This window comes from Excalfactoria chinensis, chromosome 10, assembly GCF_039878825.1.
Source record: "Excalfactoria chinensis isolate bCotChi1 chromosome 10, bCotChi1.hap2, whole genome shotgun sequence".
NCBI classification, from domain to species: Eukaryota; Metazoa; Chordata; class Aves; order Galliformes; family Phasianidae; genus Excalfactoria; species Excalfactoria chinensis.
The window spans coordinates 15730312-15757895 of record NC_092834.1 but is presented as its reverse complement, the minus strand read 5'-3'; the positions used below and the strand labels follow the sequence as shown (position 1 = coordinate 15757895).

The 27584-nt window shown below is 37.9% G+C and overlaps 1 protein-coding gene across 9 annotated transcripts in view; it reads left to right on the top strand.

The window, feature by feature from the left end:
* HERC1 (HECT and RLD domain containing E3 ubiquitin protein ligase family member 1) overlaps nt 1-27584 on the top strand; it is a 107763-nt gene that overhangs the window by 24616 nt on the left and 55563 nt on the right. For all 9 annotated transcript variants that reach the window (XM_072346006.1, XM_072346011.1, XM_072346010.1 and 6 more), the window contains exons 2-20: nt 7654-8609; nt 9989-10084; nt 10379-10573; nt 11731-12042; nt 12694-12790; nt 14196-14339; nt 14559-14686; nt 15504-15648; nt 15745-15916; nt 16992-17126; nt 18105-18270; nt 19704-19829; nt 20900-21121; nt 22141-22293; nt 22504-22636; nt 23115-23306; nt 24586-24807; nt 25590-25763; nt 27401-27515. In XM_072346006.1, coding sequence (XP_072202107.1) covers nt 7680-8609; nt 9989-10084; nt 10379-10573; nt 11731-12042; nt 12694-12790; nt 14196-14339; nt 14559-14686; nt 15504-15648; nt 15745-15916; nt 16992-17126; nt 18105-18270; nt 19704-19829; nt 20900-21121; nt 22141-22293; nt 22504-22636; nt 23115-23306; nt 24586-24807; nt 25590-25763; nt 27401-27515 — 3857 coding nt within the window. In that variant the 5' untranslated portion in view covers nt 7654-7679. The remainder of the gene's footprint in view (nt 1-7653; nt 8610-9988; nt 10085-10378; nt 10574-11730; nt 12043-12693; nt 12791-14195; nt 14340-14558; nt 14687-15503; nt 15649-15744; nt 15917-16991; nt 17127-18104; nt 18271-19703; nt 19830-20899; nt 21122-22140; nt 22294-22503; nt 22637-23114; nt 23307-24585; nt 24808-25589; nt 25764-27400; nt 27516-27584) is intronic.

The window sequence follows — 27584 nt, the reverse complement described above, 5'->3', positions numbered from 1 at the left end:
CCAGGTATGGGTGGTCTTTCAGGAGTCTTAGCAGACAGTCAAGGCTCTCAGCTTCTGTAGTGTAAGAGTCTGAGCATTTCTGCCAGAGTGATTCGTTTTGTCTGTGCTTTATTCCTACTGTAACGAGCCTGAGTTAACAACAGACAGTAGGCAATGTTAGACTGCACTGAATTCAGACCACATTAATAATCTCCTATGTGCCTGCAGCTGTCAGTGGGTTAAGAAAAGTATATTTTTTTGTACTGAATGAAGATGCTGCATCTGTTGTTATACATCCTAGTTCTCAGACTGCGGTTGGTCAAGTGGCACTTAGTCTTTCCAGAATGTAGCAGCCTGTGGTTTGTAGTTAAATATTTTTTCATTACCTTTCTAATACATCTTTTCACTTTTCCCACTCTATTTGCTACAGGATATTATGGCTTACTCCTTCATAAATGCTAAAATAATTTCCTAGTTGAGCTTATCTTGTAGCTGTTGGGGAGTAGGCTGTTGAAACTGGTTTTGATTGCTTTATACATAATGCATTATTTATGCAGAAAATGAATAATAATACATTTTGCTCAGTTGACAGTGCAGAAAGAAACCTAATTAGCTGAAGTAGAATTTGGATAGAATGTTGAATTTCTTTCTCCTGTTCAAGGGGTGCTCAAGTCCTTTTATAAGTGATAGTATGCAGCTTTTTTTTTCTCTCCAGCAGCCCTGCACTAAGTTACTGGTGAATCATTGCATCCTAGAAGACAGGAGTCTTTTATTTCTCTAGGTAGCTTGCCATGATTTTTCTGAGCAGAAGAATCTGGTGTTTTGCACATCTTCAAACAAGAAGCTTTTCTGTTTTGCATGCATGCATAACTGTAGGAGTTTGTGATGGTGACCAGATAGTTAAACCTACCTTCAGTCTTACTGTGAGATACTAGTGGAAATGAGGTTGACCAAGTACAAGCCTCGATGTTTCTGGTATTTTTGATTGGCCAGGAAACATTTGCAAAAGCTCTTAAAATCTGATTGGAATTTCGAAGGAAACAATGACAAAAAAAAAATTCAGGCTCTGATTTGTATTTGAATGCAGGCTTGCAAAAGCGCAGTCAGGTGTGCTTACTGAGACATCTTACTGCTAGTTAAAAGGAAGGTAATGGAGGGATAGACTTGGAGCTGTAGAAACTATTGAAACTTGTGACTGTGTTGGCTGAAGAACCATTTTTGCAGGTTTGAAACTCTCTGGGCTGTGACAAGTGATATCTAAAGACAATGTCCAGGCGTATTCCTGAGGTTTACCATCTGCATTTGACTACACCTTATGTAAGGATGGTGTTGCTTTTTATCCCTGCCTTACAGTGCCTGTTTGGTACTTGTACACAGGGAGAAGAAAGCACTGAGCTGTGCAGTGATAACTGAGCGTGAAGTATACACAGACATCAGAGAATCACTGTGCTTGAACGTGTAGTTCCACTTCTGAGTTGGTTGTGTATAGTTTCAGCTTTTCCTTTCAGTGCCCTGGCTGGCAGCTTATACCTTCTGTCAGATACCTGTAGGCTTCTCTTGGGATGAAAATTCCTGGTAGAATACCAGTAACTACTTGCATTTGGCGGTGAGCTTGAAGCACTGTGTTGGAGATCGTAATGAAGAAGAAAAGCAAAACCCCTACAACTAATTGCTCCATGCATTTAGGTGGTTTCTATCCATTGTTAAGCTGGATGTCCTTGCCATGGAGTGGAAAAGCAGTTAGACTCCTTGCTTCTTACTCCAGTCAGATCTTCTCTGCCACTTATTTATGCTGTAAAGTAAAACTTCATTTGAAAATTAAAAACAAACCAAGAAATACCACACTTTTGCTTCAGCTCTCATTTCCTTGCAGGAAATCGGTTATCTCTTTGGAAATTGGTTATCTCTTTGGAGTCGCCTAGAGTGGTTCCTTACCTTCCGTCTCCTCCCTGAAAAAGGAGCTAGAGTATAATCACGTTGTGTGGCTTCTGTCCCATCTCCACCTCCCCTTAGTTTAATGCATTAATCTTTCTGTTGGAAACACACTTTCTCAGTAATCTTTTTACAATCTGAATGTTAGAAGGGAGCTTCCTGTTGACTTGTGTTAGCTGGGCTGAATTTGCTCAGCTGTGTGAAGGCAGTTCTTGGACGACAAATTCGAGTATCCCCTGTAATTTCCGAGTTGAAATGGAAAACTGAGACTACTGAAATTCCTTTGGAGAAGTTGTGTGTGTGCTCTGTCCATGGGCCCAGGGAGTCTTTCAGCTTTGCCCTTCAGCCCCATACTGAATTATTGTCATCCTCTCACCCCATTTCTCTATAGAAATTAAGGGATATTTACTGGGTTGGGGTTGTTTTTTTGCAAATTCTGAAGTCCTATGACTGTGTTGAAGATGAGATTGTCTATTATTAAAGAGTTTTAGATTATTTTTGCCTTCAGTAAGTAGTTCTTTGTAGTTGTAGTTGATCAAAGCTGTCCCACTTACCTCAAAGTGAGAAGTAAGACCTGCAGTAATAAAAACCTGGAAAAGGGATTTGTAGAGATTCGACAGTCCTTACAGCCAGCCAAATGCTTTTAGGAGAGCTTTTCATTATTTGTTGGTTTTTTTTTTCTCTCGTTCTAGTAATTAAGGAGGCGGTGGTACTTTTGCTACAAAATTTACTGTTCAGTCTCATTTTAACTTCTGTTTTGCATGGCACTTTATGTAGATAGGTACTCAAAATCAGATTTGACTTCGTACTCCCTATAGTGTATTTCATTTGGCTGTGGCATTTTGAAACAGTCTGCTTTGGAAAGAAAGAAGTGTTACACAGCAGTTCCTTATGCTTCAATGGATACACATGGATCGCTGATAGAATACACTACAAATTGTGGAAAGAAATACCAACTAAACCAAACGTTTTTATGTTTGTAGCAAAATACCTGTTGCGTTTGACGTGCTAGTGAATGTTCTGTCTGGGTACTGTTCGTGCATCAGTGCAGTCGGTGGCATGGGATTGTATATCTAAAATAAGCTGGGATTAACTGCAAAGTTGGGTTCTACTTTGAGTGTTTAAACTTGTCATGGTTTTGCTGCAGTGACAAGAAGACACAAACCGTATTTATAGCTTATCACTTCATAGTCTAGTTCCATTTAGCTTATACCCATGTGCACATCTAGTGCCATTTTTTCATTTCTTACTGAAAATGGAAGTCCTTATTTCCTTAGGAAATGTGGTCTGTGTTCATAGTGATAGGAAATGTATTCTTAATAGAAAGCAAATTTGGTGAATCTTTTGTTGTACTTAATGATTGCCTGCAACAAGCCTTTCATGTTTTCACCTATGTGAACAATTGGCTAATTCAGGGATGCTTAGGTCTCAAAAATGAGTGTGTTAGAGATGGCTGATTGCAGGCTGAATTAATTCCTGGTTAAAGAGACCCTTCAGTGACACTGAATAATTCAAATTCAGCTCCCTGGGTGGCTAACACATCATTTTCTTTTCTCCCCTGAAATGTGGTGCCTTTCCTTTATATTTCAGCTCAGAAGGGAAGATCTTAAATATGTTAATTATTATTAGCACATTTATCTTCCTTTTATGCTTACTAATTATTGCAAGAGGTCAAAGCTTCATCCTAAGTGTAAAATTTGAGTGGTAATAGTGTGTAGTAATTCCTGTATTTGGTTTTAGTTAATACCTTGCTTATATAGAATCAAAGAATGGCTTAAGTTTAAAGGGACCTTAGAGAACATCTTCCAGTCCTTCTGCCATCAAGTTGCCCAAAGTCCATCCACCTGAACACCTCCAGGCCTGGGGCATCCACAGCTTCCCTGGGAGCCTGTGCCAGTGCCTCCCCACCCTCTGAGTTTTGCTTTCTGATGACTAATCTGACTCTACCCTCTTTTGCTTTGAAGCTGTTATCCCTTGTCCTGTCACTACAACTTCCCAGCTCTCCTGTAGGCCTCTGCAGGCACTGACAGGCCATTAGAAGGTCCCCCAGAGCCTTCTGTTCTTCAGGCTGAACAGCCCCAGCACTCTCAGCCTCTCAGTTCAGGAGAGCTTTTCCAGCCCTCTCACATCCTTGTGGCCCCTTTGTGCTCCATCCAGCAAGTCCATGCCCTCCTTGTGCGGGAGCCCAGAGCTGGGCTCAGTGCTCCAGGTGGGGATCTTATGAGATGTGATGGGGAAAGCTGCTCACCTGGAAGATGTGAACATTTGCTACAAATGACATGTGGTTGGTCAGTGATTTGCGAGAACTTTTTTTTTTTTCAGCTTGCTGAAAGGGGTATTTTCTCTATTTGAAGTCTCAAGATTAAAAAATAATAATAATAAAGCAAATGTACTGAAATGCAGAAGGGATGTTTTTGAGGATTGTTTGTTGCAATTTCAGATATATCTTTTGGTTGCACTCAAAAGAAACACCCAGAAAGCTTTGGCAACTGTGAATTGAGCATTTTATGTGTTCCAGTGTTGGAATACCTGAATGAAGCTCTTTGATGTAGAATGAAGCCATTTTTGCTTGCACTGCTACTGGTGAAAGAGAAGCACTTCTTTCCTCTACTTCTTATCTCGTATCTCTGCCTTCCTTTATGGCCAGGCATTAAAAAGCTGTCGTCATCTTGTTTAGGAAGTTGGTAGTGCTACGTGCTGCCCTGCACTGCAGAATTGGTGCCTCCCACACCGATAGCTGACATTGTAGTCATCAGGAGTAGAGCATTTGAGTTTGTTCATGTGGTCTTTCAAAGTCAAGAGTTTTCTTTTTGCCTGCACTTACCAGATGCCTTTGTCTACACTTGGAAGCAGATGTAAACCTTACATGTGTAGTTCTCAGGCGTGAGCTGGAGAAAATAAACCCTATCGATTAGCTGTGCTAGCCCTTGTTATAGTGATATGTAATTACTGCACTTCCATGTCAACAGTGGCAGCGAGAGCGTTGGTATTCAGAGAGCATTTTCAGGATCGTATCCAATCAGTTCTCTGCTGTCAGTACATCTGGCTATATGTCACCTGTTATTTCCAAGATGAACCAAATACTGTTCTCAAGATGGACCAGCACCTTTTGAAGGTTGCTGTAGGAAGGCAGGTTACTAACAAGAGCTAAGATTCAAGCGTCAGTCTTCATGTTCAGAGACAGTTCAGTACTCAGGAAAAAGAGCAGCATTTTCACTTGTGAGTTCTGTGAACATGTTTTGGAATCTCTGAATGAAGACTAACTGCTAAGTAAACATAAAGTGAATGCTCGAGTCTTGATTCAGGGAACTCCTTCCATAGCTGAGCTGCTCTGTGTAATGCATTGCGCTGCAGGCATTACAGCTGTAGTAAGCACGTCCTCTCACTAGGTGGCAGAGGGTTTTCCTCCATCCACCTAAAATCTAGTTAGAAATTAGCTATCAAGAAGGATTCAGGCTACCGAAGAGCATAAACCTCTCCTTAATTCAGAGTATTGTCTTGTTTTTTGTTGAAGTTTTTAACACATTAGAACTTAGCTGTAGTAAGTGCTGTCGTGATGCAAGCCTTGTGTGTTTCACACAGGGCAGCACTTCTGCGCAGAGCAGACACTGGTCCCTGCAGCACCTTGTGCTTGGGTATGGTGTATTTGGGTGTGGGTTTGGTTAAAATCAAACTTAGTTCATTTGTGATTGTTTCAAACCCATTTGCCTGCGGTCCCCTTTTGTAATTTACTTAGCTGCTCCCTTTCTTTTCTATGCTGTATTTCTAGACCAGCTTTTTCCTTGTTTTTCTAGGGTTTTTGTTTTTTTAATTAGCTATGCTAAAAAGTCAGAATCCTGCTCTTCTCTTCATTAGGTCCTATGCAAAGGTGGACTAAAGGAATAGTCTGTGTGTTCCTGTGTCAGCCTTTATTGCATTCAAGATCTCAGTGAGAGAAATGATTGCCATAAATTCCAGCTGGCATCCAATTGGTGTTTTTAAATTGTGTAAAAATGCTTCCCATACCCTAACCTTGTCCAGCCATTCTAGGATTGCTCATTAATTCTGCTCAGGTGTGTATCTGATCTCTCTCATGACTCATAATCCTTTTGTGAGTCACTACGTTCTTCATTTTGGGTCTCCCAGTGATATGTTCTCTACATACAGAAGAGATTTTTAGTTTTTAATTATATAAGCTTTCGTGTCTCACTATTCAAAGTCAAGCTAGCAATCTTACTACTCACTACTTTAGTTTGAAGGTTGATAAACTTGGATGAAAGTTCAAAAAGGTCTGAGGTTCTGTGAGTGGCGAAAGTGCATTTTTTCCATTTGATCATTTATTTTAGGATTTTAAACACTGAACAAGAAAATTCAGTCCCTTCTAACTAACTGTTAACCTTGAGTCTGTGAGTGCGTTGATACTAAAGCATTTGAGTTTCACATATGGGTTTTGTTACAGAAGTTTTGACCATTGATGTAGAACTCAGTTCCTCCTATGTCATTCAAGGGAATAAAAAGGAAAATAGGGATCTTTCTGTTCAGGTATATGTGTTGATTTGGACTCAGGTAATGTGAAAGACAACAGAGGTTTATTCTAAGGACTGGTGCTAGCCAAAAAAAGCTTTGTGGTATGAGGCAGAGGATTGCAGTGTAACCATAGGGTTTCCAGAAATTTTGTAGCAATTTCATTATAATGTTTAGTTGAGTTTGGATCCATATAAGGGTATTATTGGTTTTGCTTTCCTTTCCATAAAATAGCCATAAAAAACAAAAAAACAAACAAAAAACCCAACACAAATTCAGTGATGTCTTTGATTTGAAAGAGCGATGAAAGCTGTTAGGTTGGTTTGGCAGCCAGCTTGAGCTGACCTGTTAAAGCAGTGCACGCTTCTGAGATTGCCTTCTATCTCCTTATTGTTAGTGATTCCTTTCTTAAAGTCTATACTAAACGTTTTGAATACAATTGAAGTCATGCATGGTGAAATACCTTAATATAACGTAATACATAATATTCAGTAGAGTGAATTCATTTGGAATAGTAACGGATATTTGGCTCTGAAGATCCTATTCGTGGAATGAAGAGGAGTTACTCAGTGGCCCACTGTAATGTAATTTAGAACCACCTGTCCTGGTTTCTATTTAATATGATGACACTGAATTTAAGATATCTACTTTACTTAAGAAAGGAAAGAGAATGACTTGTGGCTGCAGGAGTTACAATATGCTTGTAAGGTTGAGTGTTTTGTTAATAGTCGTATCTGTTGCAAATGAAGCTTTGCAGTGATACTCTGTTCACTCGTGCACAGTTGTATATAATCTTGTGCATTCTTTGGAAGCTTTTGTCTTTAGTTTTGCTGTCTGAAAAGATCAATTTTCTTCAAGAAGGATTGAAATGGACTTCCACTGAACGTAGCAGAATTAAGTGTACTTTGTGTGAACTTTTATGCATATCAATTTAGATAATGTACAAATGCTCTATAGTTCTTACAGCATGTTAAGGCAATTGCATGTCCATGTACTTGTGTAAAATGAAGATCAGAATTATCTGCAAAATGTCTTTTTATACTACCCTTATGCTGCTGGGATGGATCTGAATTCCAGATTTGTGCATGCTTGTATTTGTAAAATGGTGGAGCTTTGGTAAAATGGGGGATTAAAGTTTTGCTGCTTGTTTTGCTGAAGAATTGGTCTACTGTGAGTAGTACATTCAGGAGATACCGTTGTGCATTTGCTTACCTTTTTTTTTCTTTTTTTCATCATTAGGACTAATGGCAAAAGAGTAAACCAACATGGCAGCGATGGTTCCACCCGTGAAGCTGAAATGGCTTGAACATCTGAACAGCTCCTGGATCACAGAAGACAGTGAATCTATTGCAACGAGGGAGGGAGTTTCTATCTTATATGCTAAGTTAGTTAGCAATAAAGAAGTAGTGCCATTGCCTCAGCAGGTTCTGTGCCTCAAAGGACCTCAGCTACCAGATTTTGAGCGGGAATCTCTAAGTAGTGATGAACAGGACCACTATTTGGATGCCCTTCTTAGCAGCCAGCTGGCACTGGCTAAGATGGTATGCTCAGACTCTCCATTTGCTGGAGCGCTTCGAAAACGTCTCCTTGTATTGCAGCGTGTCTTCTATGCACTTTCTAATAAATATCATGATAAGGGTAAGGTGAAGCAACAGCAGCATTCTCCAGAAAGCAGTTCTGGGTCAACTGATGTGCATTCTGTCAGTGAACGTCCCAGGTCGAGCACAGATGCGCTCATAGAAATGGGTGTTCGGACTGGATTAAGCTTGTTGTTTGCACTGCTGAGACAAAGTTGGATGATGCCGGCATCGGGACCTGGCCTCAGTCTTTGCAATGATGTTATCCATACTGCAATAGAAGTCGTGAGCTCTTTACCACCTTTATCTTTAGCAAACGAAAGCAAGATTCCACCAATGGGGCTGGACTGTTTATCACAAGTAACAACATTTCTTAAGGGAGTAACAATTCCGAACTCTGGGGCCGACACTTTAGGTCGTAGATTAGCTTCTGAATTGCTTCTTGGCTTGGCTGCCCAGCGAGGTTCCCTGCGATATCTCCTTGAGTGGATAGAAATGGCATTAAATGCTTCAGCTGTTGTGAACACCATGGAGAAAACCAAGTTGCTACAAAGTCCAGAAGGAATGATCAGCTTTGATTGCTTTATGAGTATATTAATGCAGATGCGACGATCTTTGGTAGGTATACTAGCCTCAGGTTTTCTACATAGCAAATGTAGATGCATTCTTAATACAGTTGCTCAATACTGAATGCCATGTATGGTAGTTCTTAGCTGAATAATTTTCTTTAACGTGTAAAAAAAATAATAAAACAATAATAATTAATGCCCTAAGAAAATGGGCTGAATTGTTTGTGAGTAAGGCACACGAATAGCTTTGTCTGTTGAATGATTACTTCTGATCCTTGGTGAATCTTCTTTTTAAAACCATGGCATTATTGCCTAACATGCAATCGAAAGCTGTAGTATGTTTCTGCCTGGTAAGCTCAGACTGTAACAAGGAAGGACTTTTTCTCCAAATTGGTGATTTCTTACTCTTTCCCTCAGGTTTGTAGTACTTAGTAATGAACATAAATCCAAAAGTCTTATGATTTCAAAGAAATGGGAAATTCAGCACTTAGAGTGCTGATGATGCAGAATGCATAAGCTGTTAGAAAATCAGTTGCTTTGCACAGACTATTGAAATCGAATTCGAAAACAATAGAAAAAATTCTAGACACACAATAATGGAAGTTAGAAATAATCCTTTGTTTGTTTCAGTTTATATTCAGATTTATAGGAAGGAGTTGAGCTATTTGTAGTTTTACTACTGCTGAGTGTTTTAATGAAAGACTTCTGTGAAATTCTAGCTTGGACCCACTCCTTGAAGTACTTATTCCCATTAAAATCAAATATAATCTATTTTCTTCTCACATTAGCCAGTAGCAGATTATCTCCTTTGTTTGCACACGGTCTGTTGTTACTAACATTATAAAGAAAGCAGTTTTTTTGCTGTTAGGTTTCATTCTTTTGACTGAAGAAAGACAGATCGCAGACTCATTGCATGCTGTGTGCCTATGCTTATGTATAGCCTGTGTGCCTTTTGTGAGATGGAAAGAAGGGAGCGAGCTGCCACATCAAATTATTTATTCAGTCCAGGATTTTCCCAGCCTGATGGATGGTAGCAGGATCTACATTGGATTAAATGTCCTGATGGGCAACTTCAGCTGTTGTTTTTGTGGTTTTTTGTGCGTTTTTTTTTTCACTGGATATAAAGTTATGGGCCAAAATGCAGAGTCTATGTAAAAAGAAGAGTAATAGTGGTTAGTAATTTATGATTTAGACAGACAAACACAAATGAAATGTTTTAGAACAAAACGGTATCAGGATAAATTAACTGTAAACCCAGATATTTTCACAAAAAACTAAAAAGTTTAACTGGTGTTTGACACATTTTTGTTTCCCTGAAATGCATGTGGCTAACATAGGTACTTAAGAACAAATCACTACTGTAATTTGTACAGTTGCACCGTTGCTCTATGGAAATATTTTTCTCACAGTAACATTTAAAAATTGTAGGGATCGTCTGCTGATCGAAGTCAATGGAGGGAGCCAACTAGAACATCCGATGGCTTATGTTCTCTTTATGAGGCAGCTCTGTGTTTATTTGAAGAGGTATGTCATGAAACGAATCTTGATTTTAAGGAAATGACACATTACATCTGGCTGTCGTGTGCATGTGTATAGTGCAGTCTGCTGAGTTATTCTGGAATGGAAGGGGGGGTGGGCAAGGAAAGGGTGAAAAAAGAATGCAGAGAGACAAAGTTATTTGAACGTGTTAACAACATAGGGTGATAACTTGTGTTTATGTTTCTTATGTTACAGTGAGGGAATTTGACTTGGATCAGTCACTAGTATTACAGGAAAATAAATGAAAATACTGCTGTGTAATAGTTCTCTTTTTAACAGGTTTGTCGCATGGCGTCAGACTATTCAAGAACGTGTGCCAGCCCTGACAGCATTCAAACGGGTGATGCTCCCATTGTTTCTGAAACCTGTGAAGTTTATGTCTGGGGTAGCAACAGCAGTCATCAACTGGTAGAAGGAACTCAAGAGAAAATATTGCAACCCAAACTTGCTCCAAGTTTTTCTGATGCACAGACGGTGGGTGATATTTATAGCATTTTATTATGTAAGACTCACCAGCTTCATAGTTACTGTACGAAGCTGGAAAATACTGTTTTATTACTAAGTGTGAAAGTTGTAATGGGGATATGATTCTCAGATCAAATTACACAACTCACTATGCTGAAGTATTTCACTACTTCTTTGTTGCCTGGAAAAATGATTGTTTCTTCTTTTAATGATACACATGAATTGATATCCATGTAACAGGAGTGACTGAATTATCTAACTTGCAATGAAATGCATTTGTGGAGAGGAATTTGCTTGCCTGTAGGTTTTTCTTTTCTTTTTTTTTTTTTTCCCCTTGGATACCTTAAATACTCAATTGTCTTTTCCATTGGTGTTTTTCACATCAAGTATGTCTAGTTTAAAATCCAAACAGGGCTAGCTGCAGGCACAGAAGGCTTAATTAGCTTTCTGAAGATCAATATACAGTATGCTTTTTCTGCTCTCAGATTCTGCAGTTGCAGCTTAGCACTTCTGTTGATGCGTGACACAGGATAGTTTGCTTTTCTGTTGCTGTGTTGACTTTGCAGTGTTGACTTAAGTAAAAGCATTTTGGGGGATCGACAGACAATTTAGATACATTTTCTGAAATTGTTTTCATGGCCTTCACTTGCACAGTTCTATGCCAGTTAAATGCAGGACCGGGCATCATAAAGCAAACTTGTGCCTTTAAAAGAGCTGCCTAAACAGAATGCTAATACACAGAAGGGAAATGAGTGACATCAGGCAGTTACTTCTGTCTTTTTAATCTTTAGAAGATATACCCTTAAAGCTACCATTAATGATAATACCATTAATATACCATCAAGTACCATTAATGAGTTTTAGAGATATGAAAGCAGTCTGAGTTCTATAGTCTGTAAAAGAGATGCAATTAAAAAAGATGACTTAAGGACCGTTTATATCCTTTACGTAAAGAGAAAAAATTCCTCATAAAATATTTTTCAGTTATTTTGATTTTATTGCTTGCTGAACTCCACAAATTCTCCTTAATTTTTTTCACTGCACTACAGGAAAGGGTTATGGAAAGCAAAATGATATCCTGTTTGAAAATACATACTTTTTGACCTACAGATGGATGATTTACCTTTTATTTTTCCTAAATACTCTTTTATCCTTTTTGTTTATAGATTGAAGCTGGACAGTATTGCACTTTTGTAATTTCTACAGATGGCTCTGTCAGAGCCTGTGGTAAAGGCAGCTATGGGAGACTGGGACTGGGGGATTCCAATAACCAGTCCACTTTGAAAAAACTGACTTTTGAGCCTCATAGATCTATTAAGAAAGTGTCATCTTCAAAAGGCTCTGATGGGCACACACTGGCGTTTACAACGGAAGGAGAAGTCTTCAGCTGGGGTGATGGTGACTATGGAAAACTGGGACATGGAAACAGTTCAACTCAGAAATATCCCAAACTCATTCAGGGCCCGCTGCAAGGAAAGGTATGACTTTCATAGATGCACACCTCATTTTGGTCTGCTCAGTTAAGATATTGTGTAACATTTGGAATGTGTAAGACCTCAAGATTCTGTGTTTTATTTAACTTTTCTTTGAAGTCGGATGTTTCAGCCAAGCACTTCAATTTGTTGGTTGCCTTTGGGCTTGTGATTTCAGCAGTGGCATTGTTGGTAAAGTTTCTCACGTTCTCAACTCTTGTGTACTCGTTTGTGCTGAACTGCAGCGACATTCCAGAAGAGCACTGTTGTTGTTAGCTGCAACATCACGACAATCTCATATGCAGATTTTTAGTGGTTTCAGTTGTGCTGTCCTAAAAGGCCTTCTTTTCCCTTTCTGTCCATGTTTTGGCCAATGTTTCTGACATCTGCTTTTGCTTCTCTCTGCTGCTGTTGTTTTTATGTTAAATTTGTTTGATAAATAAGTCATGACTATTTTACAGATAATTTGCCTCTACTGTTTTCTGCTTATAAAGTGCTAAATGATAAAGCTAGTGAAGGTAAATTTAAATGTGTACTTGCTCTACATAAGTGAAGAGACAGATGTACACAAATTCCTTCTTAGAGTAGACTTGTATAAGCTTTCAAAATTCTTATACAATTTGTATGAAAATATTTTTCTTTTTGTATGTAATGTAGGTTGTTGTATGTGTGTCAGCTGGATACAGACACAGTGCTGCTGTTACAGAAGATGGAGAGCTGTATACATGGGGAGAAGGAGACTTTGGGAGATTAGGTAATCCTGAAATACCGTGAAGTGCTTTTGGGAGAATTTCTGCATCTAGTCATGATACTGTACATATCTTTCCCCTTTTTTCTTAGCATCCCCTCTAAACACACTTATATATGCACATGTGGATGTATGTGTGTATAGAGGCAAAAATCCATACAGATAATTTCATAAATCTTCTGTTATTCTTTTTCTGGGAAAAGTTACCTTTCATTTATAAGACTGTATACGACAGTCATTGCCTCTTAAGTGTATACAGTAGACATGTAAAATAAACCAGAATTCTAGATGGACGTGGTCTAGTGATAGTAGGATGGGTCTTTGGACAGTGCTGAATAACTGACAAAAGATATCAAGTCTTCGATTATAATCGATTATAACGTGATACCAATAAGGAAAACTGACATTCAGTTTTCCAAAATGGCTTTATGTCATTTTACCTTAATACACTTAAGTTAAATTTAACTGAAACAATAAAGTCAATATTTCTTCTTTTTTTTTTCTTAAGTTCGCTCCCATCTATTTCATTATCTCTGCTATACATTTTGCATGCCTAGTATAAAACCACCCTTCCCAAACAGTTTCTGTTAAACCAGATGATTTTGTGCAGGAAATTGCTTTCAAGTGGGGCTTTAGTTCCTTTCTGTTCTCTTTGATTTGAATGTCATGATCTCCCAGTGGAGGGCTAAGTGCAAGTAGCTGTGCTGGGGACAAAAGATGGAGGGGATGTTGTTTTACAGTGTAGGCTGTTACAGATTTTAAGGGAAAACAATAGAAGTTTGGAGCCTTTCCCTGCTGTTAGACAAAGGACACTAGGTTAGAGGGCAAGAAGTTTCACTGAGTTTTAAGTTAATGTGTTGTTTTTTTACATCCTTAATGTAGTTTGAACTATGCAGTGATGGGTTCCAGTGCACAGCTAAGAAGTAGCATTCAGTTAAGGCACAGGAACCTGCTCACATTCTATCAGTTAAGGGTATTAGGCTTCTGCAGAAAGGGTGATCTGTAGCTATCCACTGATTTTATTTGTGCAGTATTTATGCAGAAGAAAGAATGTGCCATTATTTTAGATTCCTTACGCTGTTCAGGCTGCTTGCTGCCCAGTGTTAAGAAGTATAACTACCCAAAGAACTAACATTAAAGGCAGTTATACTAGTAATTCTTTTTATTTCTTTTAAAGTAGGTTCTAAAGTTCTGTGATTTAGTGGTGGTACGGTATGAACAAGTGCTCTGCCATTTCTCTTATACAAATTAAATGTTTGTTAACCTATCTGCAGATCTCTTTCCAAAAAGTTGGCAAAAATTGTCTTCTCTGAGGACTCCAGTTTATATGGGCTTTGCAAAACGTTGCTGGAATTACAGAGCAGAATAGGAATTTTCACAAAAAGAAAATAAATTTTTCTGCTTTCTTCAGGTCACGGTGACAGCAACAGCCGCAACATTCCGACTTTAGTAAAAGATATTAGCAATGTAGGAGAGGTTTCCTGTGGCAGTTCACACACGATAGCTCTGTCCAAAGACGGCAGAACAGTATGGTCATTTGGAGGAGGAGATAATGGTAGGTATAAGTACACCATAATAAAGACATATTTCCTAAAGTCTGTAACTGTTGTATTTGAAAGAAAACACATTTTATAAGAACACTTTTATGTGTTGATTTTAAAAATACACCCTGACATTTTTAGAAATCTAAATAATTCTTTTTTTGGTACTCCCAGTTGTCACCATTTATATCTTAAAAATTCTTTCCACTTGTAATTTTTCCTTTTTTTTTTAGGCAAACTTGGTCATGGTGATACAAACAGAGTATATAAACCTAAAGTTATAGAGGCCTTGCAAGGAATGTTTATTCGAAAGGTTTGTGCTGGGAGCCAGTCTTCACTTGCCTTAACATCAACAGGACAGGTAGGCAAAAATAAGATTTCACTCAAACAATGGCACTTGATATTTGAGAGGTTGGGTTTATTTCAGCATTTTGGCTGTTGAGGAAATGTACAGCTAGTTCATGAATGCTGGTGTAAGGCTCCTGACATGAGACTCACTAAAAGTACTGAGATTCTAAAAGGCCAGAGTTATTCAGAACGTTCTGCAGAGTCAAGCAAAAGTACACATCCCAAGAGTCTTCGTTAGCCACCGGAAATAATTATTTTAGATTAAGAAATGTAACCAGTTCAAAACCAAATTAGATTCAGGAAGCAAAAAGCAACAAAATGCTATCAATTTTTAATGTGTTAACCAACTAATGTGATTAAATAGTGTAGTAGTATCTTAAAATGTTTTAGGATACATGTGTAGACTGTTGTGTTTCTAATCCAGAAAAATGCAGGAGAGTCTTGTGATAAATGTTAGCTGGTAAACAGGATCCTGGGTGTATATGCATATACAATAAACCTTTCTGCACTTGTAACCTAGCTGAACTCCCACCTCACCATGATTCAAAGAGAATGTGTTCTCAGAGTGTGGATCGAGAATGCTGAAGTTTATTGTAGTAGTTTCTCCTCTTGCAACAGTATTCCCAGCTGATCTGCTCTGTAGCCTGAAATCTGAGTGTTTGGGGACAGTCAGTGTAGATTATATTAAATGTATGTAAGCGATGAAAGTAATCTGCGTGTTTTTTTGAAAACATAATTTCAATTATTGTGAAAGTGATTATCCAGTACATCGCTGATGATCTCCATTAGTACAAATTTGATGCTGATATTTTGTGGTTTGTTTGCTCTAGGTTTATGCATGGGGCTGTGGTGCATGCCTTGGCTGTGGCTCTTCTGAGGCGACTGCTCTCAGACCCAAACTTATTGAGGAACTGGCTGCTACGAGAATAGTTGATATTTCAATTGGTGACAGTCACTGTTTGGCACTTTCACATGGTAAAAATGAATTAAGTGTGAAGATATGTAATCATTCTTTTTGATCAGAAACGGTTGTATATCAGCTTCTGTTTTCTGCTCTATTTACAATTATAGATAATGAAGTTTATGCTTGGGGTAACAATTCAATGGGGCAGTGTGGTCAGGGAAACTCTACTGGTCCCATTACCAAACCGAAGAAAGTCAGTGGTTTAGATGGAGTTTCAATTCAGCAAATTTCAGCAGGAACCTCTCATAGTCTTGCCTGGACAGCTCTTCCAAGAGACAGGTAATGGTGACACTTGGATATATACATATTTAAATATATAGTAACCCTTTGGATACATGTAATACTTTCCTGAAGGCATTAATGCATTTGAAGTGTTCTGCTTGTAATGTTTTGGGCTGAAGAATTTCTTTAATTTCTCTTTCTCTTTCCTATTGTTATTTTCGAACTGTTGAAGTTCATAAGAAGTAATAGCTTAGCAGCACAAATAATATGGATATTAGTACATTTAATTTAAGATCTGTTATCTGCTGTTAGACAGAAGTAAGACCAGTTTACTGAAAATCATCAAGTCAGACAGTGAGAAAACTCAGTATTTCTTCATTTTGTGTTTCTGATGGCATGTTCTGCAGTTTATGTAGTTTCTTTCAGCTTAACGAGGCAACAAAGCATAAGACTTTGGGAAATACATAAATTCGGATAAGTCATTAGGCATAGATTTAAACTTCATAATAACTTTCTAAGTATTTACGTGTTAAGATGAACTGAAAACAGTTACCTAAGTACATGATTTAGTAATTAATGTGCAGTACCTGACATAATACTTTGCAGCAAAGGCATGATCAAGCGATTACAGTGGACTGATAAACCTCAGACTTATGTATGGACTAATAAAAAGGAATAGAGAAACTCTTCTAAGGTTTGGAAGATAATTCAGAGTTTCAATATGTCCTGTTTTAATGGGAGCTATGGTTGGAAAGTCAGTTGAGGAAAATTCTGAGCCTCAAGCAGTACCAAGTGGGACTGCTGCCTCCTTTGAATTCTCCCTGTATTTCATCAAAACCTCTTTATAATCTAGAGTTTGTACTAAAACAGTTTTGTGGGAATGTATCAGCTTTTGCACCAATTTGATGGTTTTATACTTACGATGCGGTAAATGTTTAAGAATGAAAAATGTTTCATTTGTGAAGATATCTACAGGAAAAAAAAGAGCATATGTTGCCTGCAAGAATCAGGTTTGTCATATTAGTTGAAGAAAAAAAATCAAGTCAATAAGCTCAAGCGCTCACTTCAATCTGCTTAAACTGGAATATTGGAATATTTTTGCTAATTAACTTATTTTTATTTTTGATTCCAGGCAAGTTGTGGCATGGCACAGACCCTATTGTGTAGACCTTGAAGAAAGTACCTTTTCACATCTTCGTTCTTTTCTTGAACACTATTGTGACAAAATTAACAGTGAAATTCCCCCTCTTCCTTTTCCTTCATCAAGGTATATATAACACCTGCACATTTTTGTAACCTTTAAATCAGAATCAGAATATTTTTCTACAAGCAATTTTAGCATGTGAGGTTGGGCTGTTTCTTCCTACTTTTGGAGCTCAAGGTCTCTGATCACCTCTAGAGAAGTAGGAGTCATTTAGAATGTTTGAAAGATCTCTTAAAGGTCATGTGTGCCTTCCTTTGTTCACGTTATTTAGAGAAACATAATTGTTTTCCATCTGAATGAACAAAATGTAGAAGGTTGGTTCCATCTTTTTCAGGAACAAATTTGTTTGTGGGACTTAGCAATAAATTATAGTAGCACAGTTTCATCAGTTTGCTTCAGATATATAGACAGTGAGTTAGTTGTAGGTGGGTTGAGATGTTTCATCATCGTCACAACATGGGTTGTTAGATACTCAGTTTAGATACTCAGTTTTCGAAAATGGAAGCTACTTGTTACAAATAGTAGCCAGGTGGTATCGCTTTGGAAGGCTTGAAAAGAATACTCAAGAAGTGCCTATTCCTTCATTCCTTTCTTCTGGAAAGTGAGTCAGAAAATCAAGTGTAACAAGCTAAGCCCATCTCAGTAGTACCATGTTGACTGGAACAATCTCTTGACAAATCACCAGTTGTTACAGCTTTCCAGATTTGAAGCTTTTACACAAAAAGTGGTGTTTTAGTTGCAGTACTCTAAATTACAAAAGCATGAATGCTTCCTCACAGACACCTGCAAGCATCAGAGATTCTTAAGAAATTTTTCTTCCTGCAAAATAAAAATAAAAATTTTCAAGAAGGATGACAAGAAATTAGTACCCCCACTTTTTGTTTTTAATCTGGTGGTTTCATTTCTAAATATAATGAGAGAAGATTACATTTATTACTTCCTAAACAGTTTAAATACAATCAATGAAAATCTTAGTGCGCATTCAGTGAGGATGAGTAAGGCTAACTGCAAAAAATATGAATGCTGCTGCATTTCTTACAGGGAGCATCACAGTTTTCTTAAATTGTGCCTGAAGTTGCTGTCAAATCATCTTGCACTTGCACTGGCTGGAGGTGTAGCTACCAGTATTCTTGGCCGGCAGGCGGGGCCTCTTCGAAATTTATTGTTTAGACTGATGGACTCCTCTGTCCCTGATGAAATTCAAGAAGTAAGTAATACTTCGTTCACATTAAAAAGAAAAAAAAATCTACTTTTTACTTCATAGCTTTTTTCTTTTTTTTTTAAGTGTGATATTAGAAATTTCTCACTAACTTTGTAGACGTGACACTCTGGTGGATACAGTTCTATTCATTACAGTTGAGAAATTAATCACTATCACTGTTTCATAATCTGAAAACCAGTGGAAAATGTTTACTTAAGAATTTCTGTATGCTGTTTTTTTTTTTTTCTTCCTAATGTTTGAATTATTATTGCTTGTAATGATAAGGCTTAAGCTTTCAGGTTATGGGATAATTAACATGAGGAAGGAGTATAGATAATGGAAACTGGTTGTAATTACAGATACTTGAGCTTTACAGAATCAGTCTCTAGTTTCTCTGTGCATGTTTTACCAGCTTTGAAGAAATTATGCTGTGTAGTTAATTAGTTACTTCCGTTTACTAGTAGTCAAATACCTTTTGCATTGTGCTTAAATGAAATAGAACAGCGTGCTGTATTGTATGGATTATATGCCCAATTCAGCAAGAGTATAAATTTAATATTTTGGTGGCCCCCATAAAGAAATAACTTACATCCTCAGCTTGAGTTTGTGGGTTAAAAATGTTATATGGGACTGAATTATTTAGAACAGAACACTTAACTCGTAGCAAGGTGGAAAACCACTGAATAGAGCTATGAAAGTAGTTTTACATACATGAGAACTGTGAATTTCAGATATAGAGCCAGTTGTTCAGTTTTCAGAGAATCATAGAATCATCAAGGTTGGAAAAGACCTCTAAGATCATCGAGTCCAACCATCCACCTGCTACCAATACTTCCCCACTAAACCATGTCCAACTAAGCCATGCTCAGCATTTATTGAGCACCTCTGGAGGTGGTGACTCCGCCACCTCCCTGGGCAGCTTGTTCCAGCACTTGACCACTCTGTCAGATAATACATTTTTCCTAATGTTTAACCTGAATCTACCTGTTGCAATGTGAAGCCATTCTGCCTGCTCTTGTCACTACTGACTCAGAAGAGGCCAACACCCCACCTCACCACTGCCTCCTTTCAGACATTTATAGAGAACAATAAGATCTCCCCTGGCTAAATAATTCCAGTTCCCTCAGCTGTTCCTTGTAAGACTGATACTGAAGCTGTTATCAATGAGAAAGATTTGCCTAATGGCAATTCACAAACATCTTCAAATGTGACGATATGTTGGACTAATTGAATTCCTGAAGTGTACTGTGTACATTTACATCCTGGAATAAAAGATGAATTTGCTAGTTTGTATTAGAAGCCTGATGTCAAATGAAATCCAGTATCTGTTCTGGATGCATTACGTGTGTCATGTACTGTGTGAGTTTTTTTAAAGCTGCAGTCACACTGATTGTTTTTTTCCTCTATCCAAGAAGTATTTTCTGCTGCTTTACTTACAGGTTGTAATAGAGACTCTCTCAGTAGGAGCAACTATGCTACTTCCTCCTCTGCGTGAGAGAATGGAATTGCTACACTCTCTTCTACCCCAGGGTCCTGATAGATGGGAAAGCTTGTCAAAAGGACAGGTATGGTCAAGGGAATAGCATGCTGTATTTTGAAAGCAATGCTGTCTATTCTTCCACAGGATCAGTGTGGGATTTTGAACAGTGAAGCTAGCACGTTACTGATGAAATGCATTGAAAAGCCCTACTTTAACTCTGTAGCCTGGCCAAATGAGTTTCTAGATTGTGGTAACAGGAACAACTGTTTTCTATGAAGTATAATGTTTGTCCTACATGGATTTCATTCTACTTTGCAAATATTAGTGGGTTGTAACTTTTCCCCTTTTTTGATGAATGCAAAGACCAGGAATTTTCACAGATCAGGAGACTTGCCAACTACCCTCCAAGTGGAAGGAAATAAGGAGCATCTGTTCTTGTTCTTTATGGCATTAGGAGCTGAAGCCTCTGCAGTAGTCACAAGTTAAAAAATAAAGAGTACCCGTTATTCAGTTCTGTAGATAACATCCTGATTAATGCTGATACTGAAGCTATGAAGAGGAATCTTCTGATTCTAATTTTCTGAACATTTCTGATTTGTACTTGTGCAAACTAAAAGCCCCAAAGAAGTAGAACAGGTTGGGTCTTACAGAGTGCTATTTGTCCTTTAATTCAACGAGCGCTACTGAAATGAAAGGCCATCACTCTGTATCTGCTGCCTCTTTTGCAGGTCTAATCTATACCTGTCATGCTTTTTATCCCTTTCCTTCTTCCTAGAATTGGAATAATAAATTTGTTTAAAAAAAAAAAAAAAAAAAAAAAAAGACCATAAAACATACATAATTCTGAATAAGTAAAGAATGCATTGGTCTGGTGTATCATTTCATTCTGTTGATCTTAGATTTTTACTGGGTATAGTTATCTAATTCAAAGGTTTAATCTATTTTCTGGCATTGAAGGCATGCAGAAAAACAAACAAACAAAAAAACACCAGCATTTGCATTTCATTGGTAAAATCCTCCAGATTAACAATTTTACCATAAGACACAAAAATAGTGTTCGAACTCCAGTGCCTTTTTAGTATTATTTTGTTATTTTGACTAAACGAACAACACGCTTATTGGTTCTGAACTCTTCTTTCTTTTCCTTTTCCCCAGAGAATGCAACTGGATATTATTTTGACAAGCTTGCAGGATCACACCCATGTGGCTTCTTTACTTGGCTATAGCTCACCGTCTGATACCACAGAAACTTCCTCATTATGCATCAGCTATGGAAATCTCTCTGATCAAACATACAGTGTCCAGAGCAGCCATCCAGATACTCATCTAGCTGAAATCTTAATGAAGACTCTTCTAAGAAATCTGGGATTTTATACAGTATGTTGTGGCTTTGTAGTTAATTTTTGTTACGGTGGTAATGAATTTTGAATATTTAGAATGTTTAGAAGTTCTTTCCCGCTTCCAGAAAATGGTATTCTTTTGGTTTATCTAAAGCAGCAGTGCCATATATGTATCTCTGTCTGGAAGAGGACTAAAAGTAATTGGCTACTTCTAATATTATCAGTCTAATGATCTTGTAGTGGTATTTTTTGTTTAACTTGGCTTAGATAAATGTAGTTGATTTCATATCAGAGAGAAGTACCTATTTGTGTTACTTGTGGCTGCAAATCTTTTTGGAAGATACAAGGTAGCACATCAAGATTGCTTTATGGAATCCTTTTATATCAGCACAATGCCAGCAATCAAAGAAAGAAGCTGGGAATGTAAGTCTGTTTGATTAACTTGACACCGAGCAATCTGCTTTACAGTAGTTCATCAAGTACGGGTCAGCCATCTTATTGTAGTGTGTCAAATACGTTATTGTTCTTAGCTGTAGAATAGTGTTGGCTGATGAACAGTTAAGGGGAGCATAAGTGCAATTGATGACTCTCTCACCTTTTTATTCAACTAGCCAGTAAAATATAATGGAGAAAAGAAGTCAGAGCTGTTTACTTCTCCAGCATACTACCCCTGTATGCTGAGGGTTAGGGTTGGTAACTTCTAGTTCTGTTCTGTGGATGTCCAGCAGTCATACACATCCAGCTACTTTCAGTTTTCTACTTGAAACCAACTCCATTTTTACCATAGAATTTGCAAGGAGGTCAAGCAGCCACCTGCCTTCTGCTCCTCATATTGCCATCCTAGATGATGCTAGGAAGGTTTCTGATCTAAAACATTTAGGTATTGTAAGAAATATTACTTATTTGAACACAGTATGACTTGGGGGTCAGAGTGAAGAGTGAGTTTATTTTATCTAGTTTTTATTAGTTACTAATAATAATTCTCAGTAGTTGAAAGTAAAAAAGCTTCTTCAAGAGAGTGAGGTTTGTTTTTTTCTTTCCCTTTTGTCTAAATAGGATCAAGCCTTTGGAGAACTGGAGAAGAACAGTGATAAATTTTTACTGGGTGCATCATCATCAGAAAACAGCCAACCTGCTCATCTTCATGAGCTTTTATGTTCACTGCAGAAACAGTTGCTGGCTTTTTGTCACATCAACAGTGTTAGTGAAGTATGTATCCTTGTCTGTATTTTAAAGGGAGAAAAACTGCCTCAATGTGCACGAGTATCAGAATGTTAACAATTGCTATGCAACATTTTCTGAGTATTTGAAAACAAAACTGATAGAAATAATGAACTCCTTCAATATTTGCATATTATTATGTATATTTGTATATTATGTATATTTGTATATTTATATTTGATGCTTATTTTCTTCTAGAATTCCAGCAGTGTGGCACTGCTTCATAAGCACCTTCAGCTTCTATTGCCTCATGCTACAGACATCTATTCTCGTTCTGCGACTCTGCTTAAGGAAAGCTCTTGGAATGGTAGCGTTGGGGAAAAATTGAGAGGTAAATGTTCATGAAAAAAATGAGCTATGGCAGGATTGGCAGCTTAGAACAGTTCTTGTTTGTTTAGATTAGAATAATAATAACCTTATTTTCCTCACACCTGCACAATATAAGCATCTCAAGTCTCTTCAAAGAAAGAGGTTAGTTGCGTTACTTAAGCATAGCATCAAGTTCATGTTTTTGTTAAGACATTTAGCATATAGGGAAACACACAAAAAAAATCTCTTATTATTTCAGTAATATTTGGTTTAGGTAACTATTTTTTAACAAACAGTTTTTTTAATTGCTGAAAAGTGCAGAAGGAAAATATGGAATGTATTTATGGTTATTAAATAAATTCTCCAATTCAGAATTTGCTTTTGAGACGTACTGAGACATCTGAGGTATTTTTGTGCCATTCTTTGTGACTTATTTTTTTGTGCCTATAATACAATTCAATTCCAGATTCTAATTAGGGGTTGTTTTTTATTCTTTGTAGATGTAATTTATGTGTCTGCAGCTGGTAGTATGCTGTCTCAGATTGTCAACTCTTTATTGTTACTGCCTGTGTCAGTAGCTCGGCCTTTGCTCAGTTATCTGCTAGATCTGTTGCCACCTCTGGATCGTCTCAATAGACTCTTACCTGCTGCAGCACTTCTAGAAGATCAAGAGTTGCAGTGGCCACTTCATGGTAAGTGTAATAAATAACACACCTCTAATATGAATGATAAAGAATAGCATATTCTAGGTTGGTGGAAAGGTGTTTTCTGTTGTTTGTTGACCAGCTGGAGGCCTGTAGGGCAGATGAACACGTCCTTAGTATGTCCTCAAGGCTGCATTTGGAGGAGGCAGCTCTGTTTACTGCTGGCTCTGAGCTGTGAGTGGCAGCAGATGGGAAGCGACATGGCCTTGTCCTGCTGTCTGTTGTCCCTGTGACTCATCCTGCAGCCCAAGCAGATGTCAGTCCTGCTGAGAGCTGAGCAGTGCCCCAGGGGTGCTGGGCTTCACCTTATCCAAATAAAACTGTGGTGCAGAATTTGTAATCCTACCCCAAATTAGGTCTCATGCTTCTGGCAACCTCATGCCTACAGCCGTACCAAGTGCTTTAAAATATGGACTAGATGATCTTAGTGGTCTTTTCCAATCTTAATGATTCTATGAAATGTGGAAATATAACACTTAGGGATATGATTTACTGGGCATTGTGGGGATGGGTCAGTGGTTGGAGTTGCTGAACTCAGAGGTCTTTTCCAACCTTAACGGTTTGATGATGACTCTGTGATATCACTTTTTATAGTGGAAGACTTAATTTCTATTAAAAACTGCTTTTTTAAGCATAGTGTCTTACTGCATCTCAGTTTTAAATTCTGAAGTGTATCTTACTGTGAAATATTTTGAGCTGTGGGCAGATCTCTTTACTGTGCAGCCTGGAATGTATGCTGATGTCTTTGGGAATGCAAGAGCAATATAGGAGACATTGACTGAGTGGATGTGGTGGGCACAAGACATGGAGTTAGCACCACACTGTGCCCTTCCCTTGTCCTGGTTTCAGCTGAGACAGTGCTAGTAGCACACTGATGGTTTGGTTGTTGCTGAGTTGTGGATGTGTGCCTGGGGCTGCTTGGCAGGGAAGAGCCACCACCATGATGTTGTCGGGGCAGGCTGCATTATTAGCTGTCTCAGGCTGCGTGTGATCTGTGTGTTGAACACGCCTAATTTAAACTTTGAGAATGAGCTTCTGTGTCATGGATGGTTGTGTCTTCTGCTGCTGATCAGTTTGAAATGTGAAGTGATCAGTCTGTCCTAGTTGCTTTTCCTTTAGTTTACAAGTTGTTGACAAAGAGGGGCAAATCAATTGTTATTAACTGGGAAATGTTACAAGACCTGCAGTTAATTTTACTAATTTTGGAGTTGGCTTTAACATCAGGGCAACAATGACGGATTTAGTGATTCATTGCTAATGCTTCTAGGTGGACCTGAATTAATTGATCCTGCTGGAGTGTCCTTACCACAGCCTGCCCAGTCTTGGGTATGGCTTGTAGATCTAGAGAGAACTGTAGCTTTACTTATTGGGCGGTGTCTTGGTGGCATGCTTCAAGGACCTCCAGTGTCCCCTGAGGAGCAAGATACAGCCTATTGGTTGAAAACTCCACTTTTCAGCGATGGAGTTGAAATGGATATTCCTCATTTAGGTAAGATACTAAATACAGAAACCTAACTGTCACTGTGAATATTTGTGTTCTCTTTTGAAGTTTCTTGATCATATTTGAGTAAGTCTCTGTACATAGAGTTTGTATTTCAGCTCTTTTGTTTGTTTAGCTTAATACCAGAAGTTGGAAAATGGCTATTTAAGTATTTGCTATAGTTTACAAAGAGTATTGGAAATCCACAGAGAGATAATTAAAGTATTCATACAGTTTCTCAGTGAAAGAAGTAATACAAACTTCACTAAATTAATTTGCTTTATTCTTATATATTTGGCATTTAACAGAGAAATCAGGTGCTCCATTGCTTCATATACAATTAATTGCTCATATTCTTCATTAAAAATATTATGTTAAATTGTATTCTGCTTAGCAAGTGGAATCTTTATTAATTGAAAACATGTTTAAAACCTTCTTCTCATTTACTAGAAGCTTGGAAAGCATTCAGCACTTTTGTTTCTAGTCATACCTTCCAAGCATCCCAGCCAGGCATGTTATAGGTGGTTGTACATCAGAGAGAATTAGTGATGCAGGATTGTGATATTAAAGCAGAGGATAATGCTTCATGAACTTTATATAAATTGTAACTAAATCACTTTATTCCCTATCTAGTGAGAGTTTGTAGTCAGACAATGAGGTATGTTGGTTTATTAATTTATTTATTCTGGAATAGTGTGGAGAGTGAAATATGTTTGTATGCCTTTCAAGATGGATGCATGTAATCCTCAAAATTTATGGAGTTTAATCTTTAAATGTTTCCCTTCTGTTAGACAAATGCATGAGCTCCTTATTAGAAGTGGCCCTGTCTGGAAATGAGGAACAGAAGCCTTTTGATTATAAGCTGAGACCCGAGATTACTGTCTATGTTGATTTGGCCTTGGGTTGTACAAAAGAGCCAGCAAGGAGCCTGTGGATCAGCATGCAAGACTATGCTGTTAGTAAAGGTAAGATGAGGAATGTATATGTAAGTTAAATATATATTGCATGCTTCAGCTGTGTTCCTAGTGAGGTCTTGTATTTTCTTGGGCAACAGCTTTTAATTCTGTGACATGATAAATATATTCTAGTGTCATATTCCCCTGTTTTCTCTTCTTGAAATTTGTCACTGATTCCAGTATCTGACAAGCATGCAGTTCAGTGTTCTTTTCCCCTCCCTCCTGTTTCCTTACTGAGATGTTTGTATTTCTGTTTTCATAGTAGATTGGGGTGAAACTTGCAATTATTTAAAAAAAAAAAAAATAAATGGGGAGGTGGAGGAAGGTGAAGTAACTTGGAAAATACACTAAGGATGGGATGAAGGAATAAGTCCTCTTTAGTTTTTGAAGTCCCCGAGAGGCTGGCATCACAGTTTCAATGGTTCTCCCTCCCCATTGCCTTTAGGCTTGGCTCCTTCTCAGTCTTTCTAGGCCCTCTTTATATAAAACCACCAAACATTGCCATTGTACTGAAATTCTGAGAGACCTAGAGGTTACTTTCTGTAGCTCTGGCCAAATGAGGCCAGATCAAGAAGGCAGAAAATGGTTCTGTTTGCCTATTGAGAGCAGTGCAGATAATTCTGTTTCAAACCCCATGGAGTTAGGAATTCCAGTAAAAAACAAGAAAAAAGCTTGTTGTCTAGTTGAAAAATCTGAGATGAACAGGCTAACTGATGTTATTGTGGTTATGGAGTTGAGTGTTCTAGAAGTTGGTGTGGTCCTGCTTAGTTTACAATGTAAGATGATTGAGTTGTGTGCTTACAGCATAACATCAAACTCAAAGTCATGGAACTCAGGGGAACAGATATGTTAATCTTCATATTCACATAGACAGATTTTTGTGATTCCTAAAGCAGCTTTCAAGGATTCATAAATAGTATTTAATAAGAGTTATACTGTTATGAAAGTACAAGTGTGGAAGTGGGGGAAATAATTTTTTTTCTGCCTGGAGTGTAGATGGAGCTTTGAGGACGTTATCTTGGGAGTTCATTTATTTTACAGTGCAGTGACATTATTTTCATAATGGTCCTTTTTTAAAGGGGGGGGGAAAATCATTTTGAAATGAAAATGTAAGTTTCTGGAATTGCTCAAGGAACCTTAATGCTGAGACCTCAAAATATCTCTAGTTAATATTAGCAGTGAAGCATATGCTTAGGCTGTGTTAAGGTACTGGTTCTCCTAATGGAGATACAGCTGTTTCATTGTGAGCGAGTCTGCAAAGTAATTTCTGAATCTGGATTCAACAACATGAAAGAGAGCAGAAGGCCTCAAATATGACAAGTTTCCATGTAAGTCAGTGGCTGGATAAAACAAAGAGCTCCAGTTGTGTATCCTTGCTGAAAGAGGTTGCAACCTAACTCAGCTCTTTGAGTTTCTGTCTGGTCAGTTCATGTGCCCTCCTTGGCCGAGTATTAGACATGAGTATCCTGAGCAGGCCAAAACGTATTTGTCTCTGAAGCAGCGTGAGTTATTGATGTTAAACTTATTTATTTAATGTTGAATGTACTTAGAAACTGGAAGATTTAAAAGGATGAAGATTCTTATGTCATGGAAGATGTTTTTCTTGGAAACAGTAGCTGGATTTGATGCATCTTCTCTGTTTTCAGACTGGGACACTGCAACTTTAACTAATGAATCACTCCTGGATACTGTGTCCAGATTTGTTCTTGCTGCTCTTCTGAAACATACAAGTCTACTTAGTCAAGCCTGTGGTGAGAGCAGGTAAGTAATTCAAAGCTGTCTTTAAAAGCTCAATTCTGATTTTTAAAAGAAAATTTGTATGATTCTCTT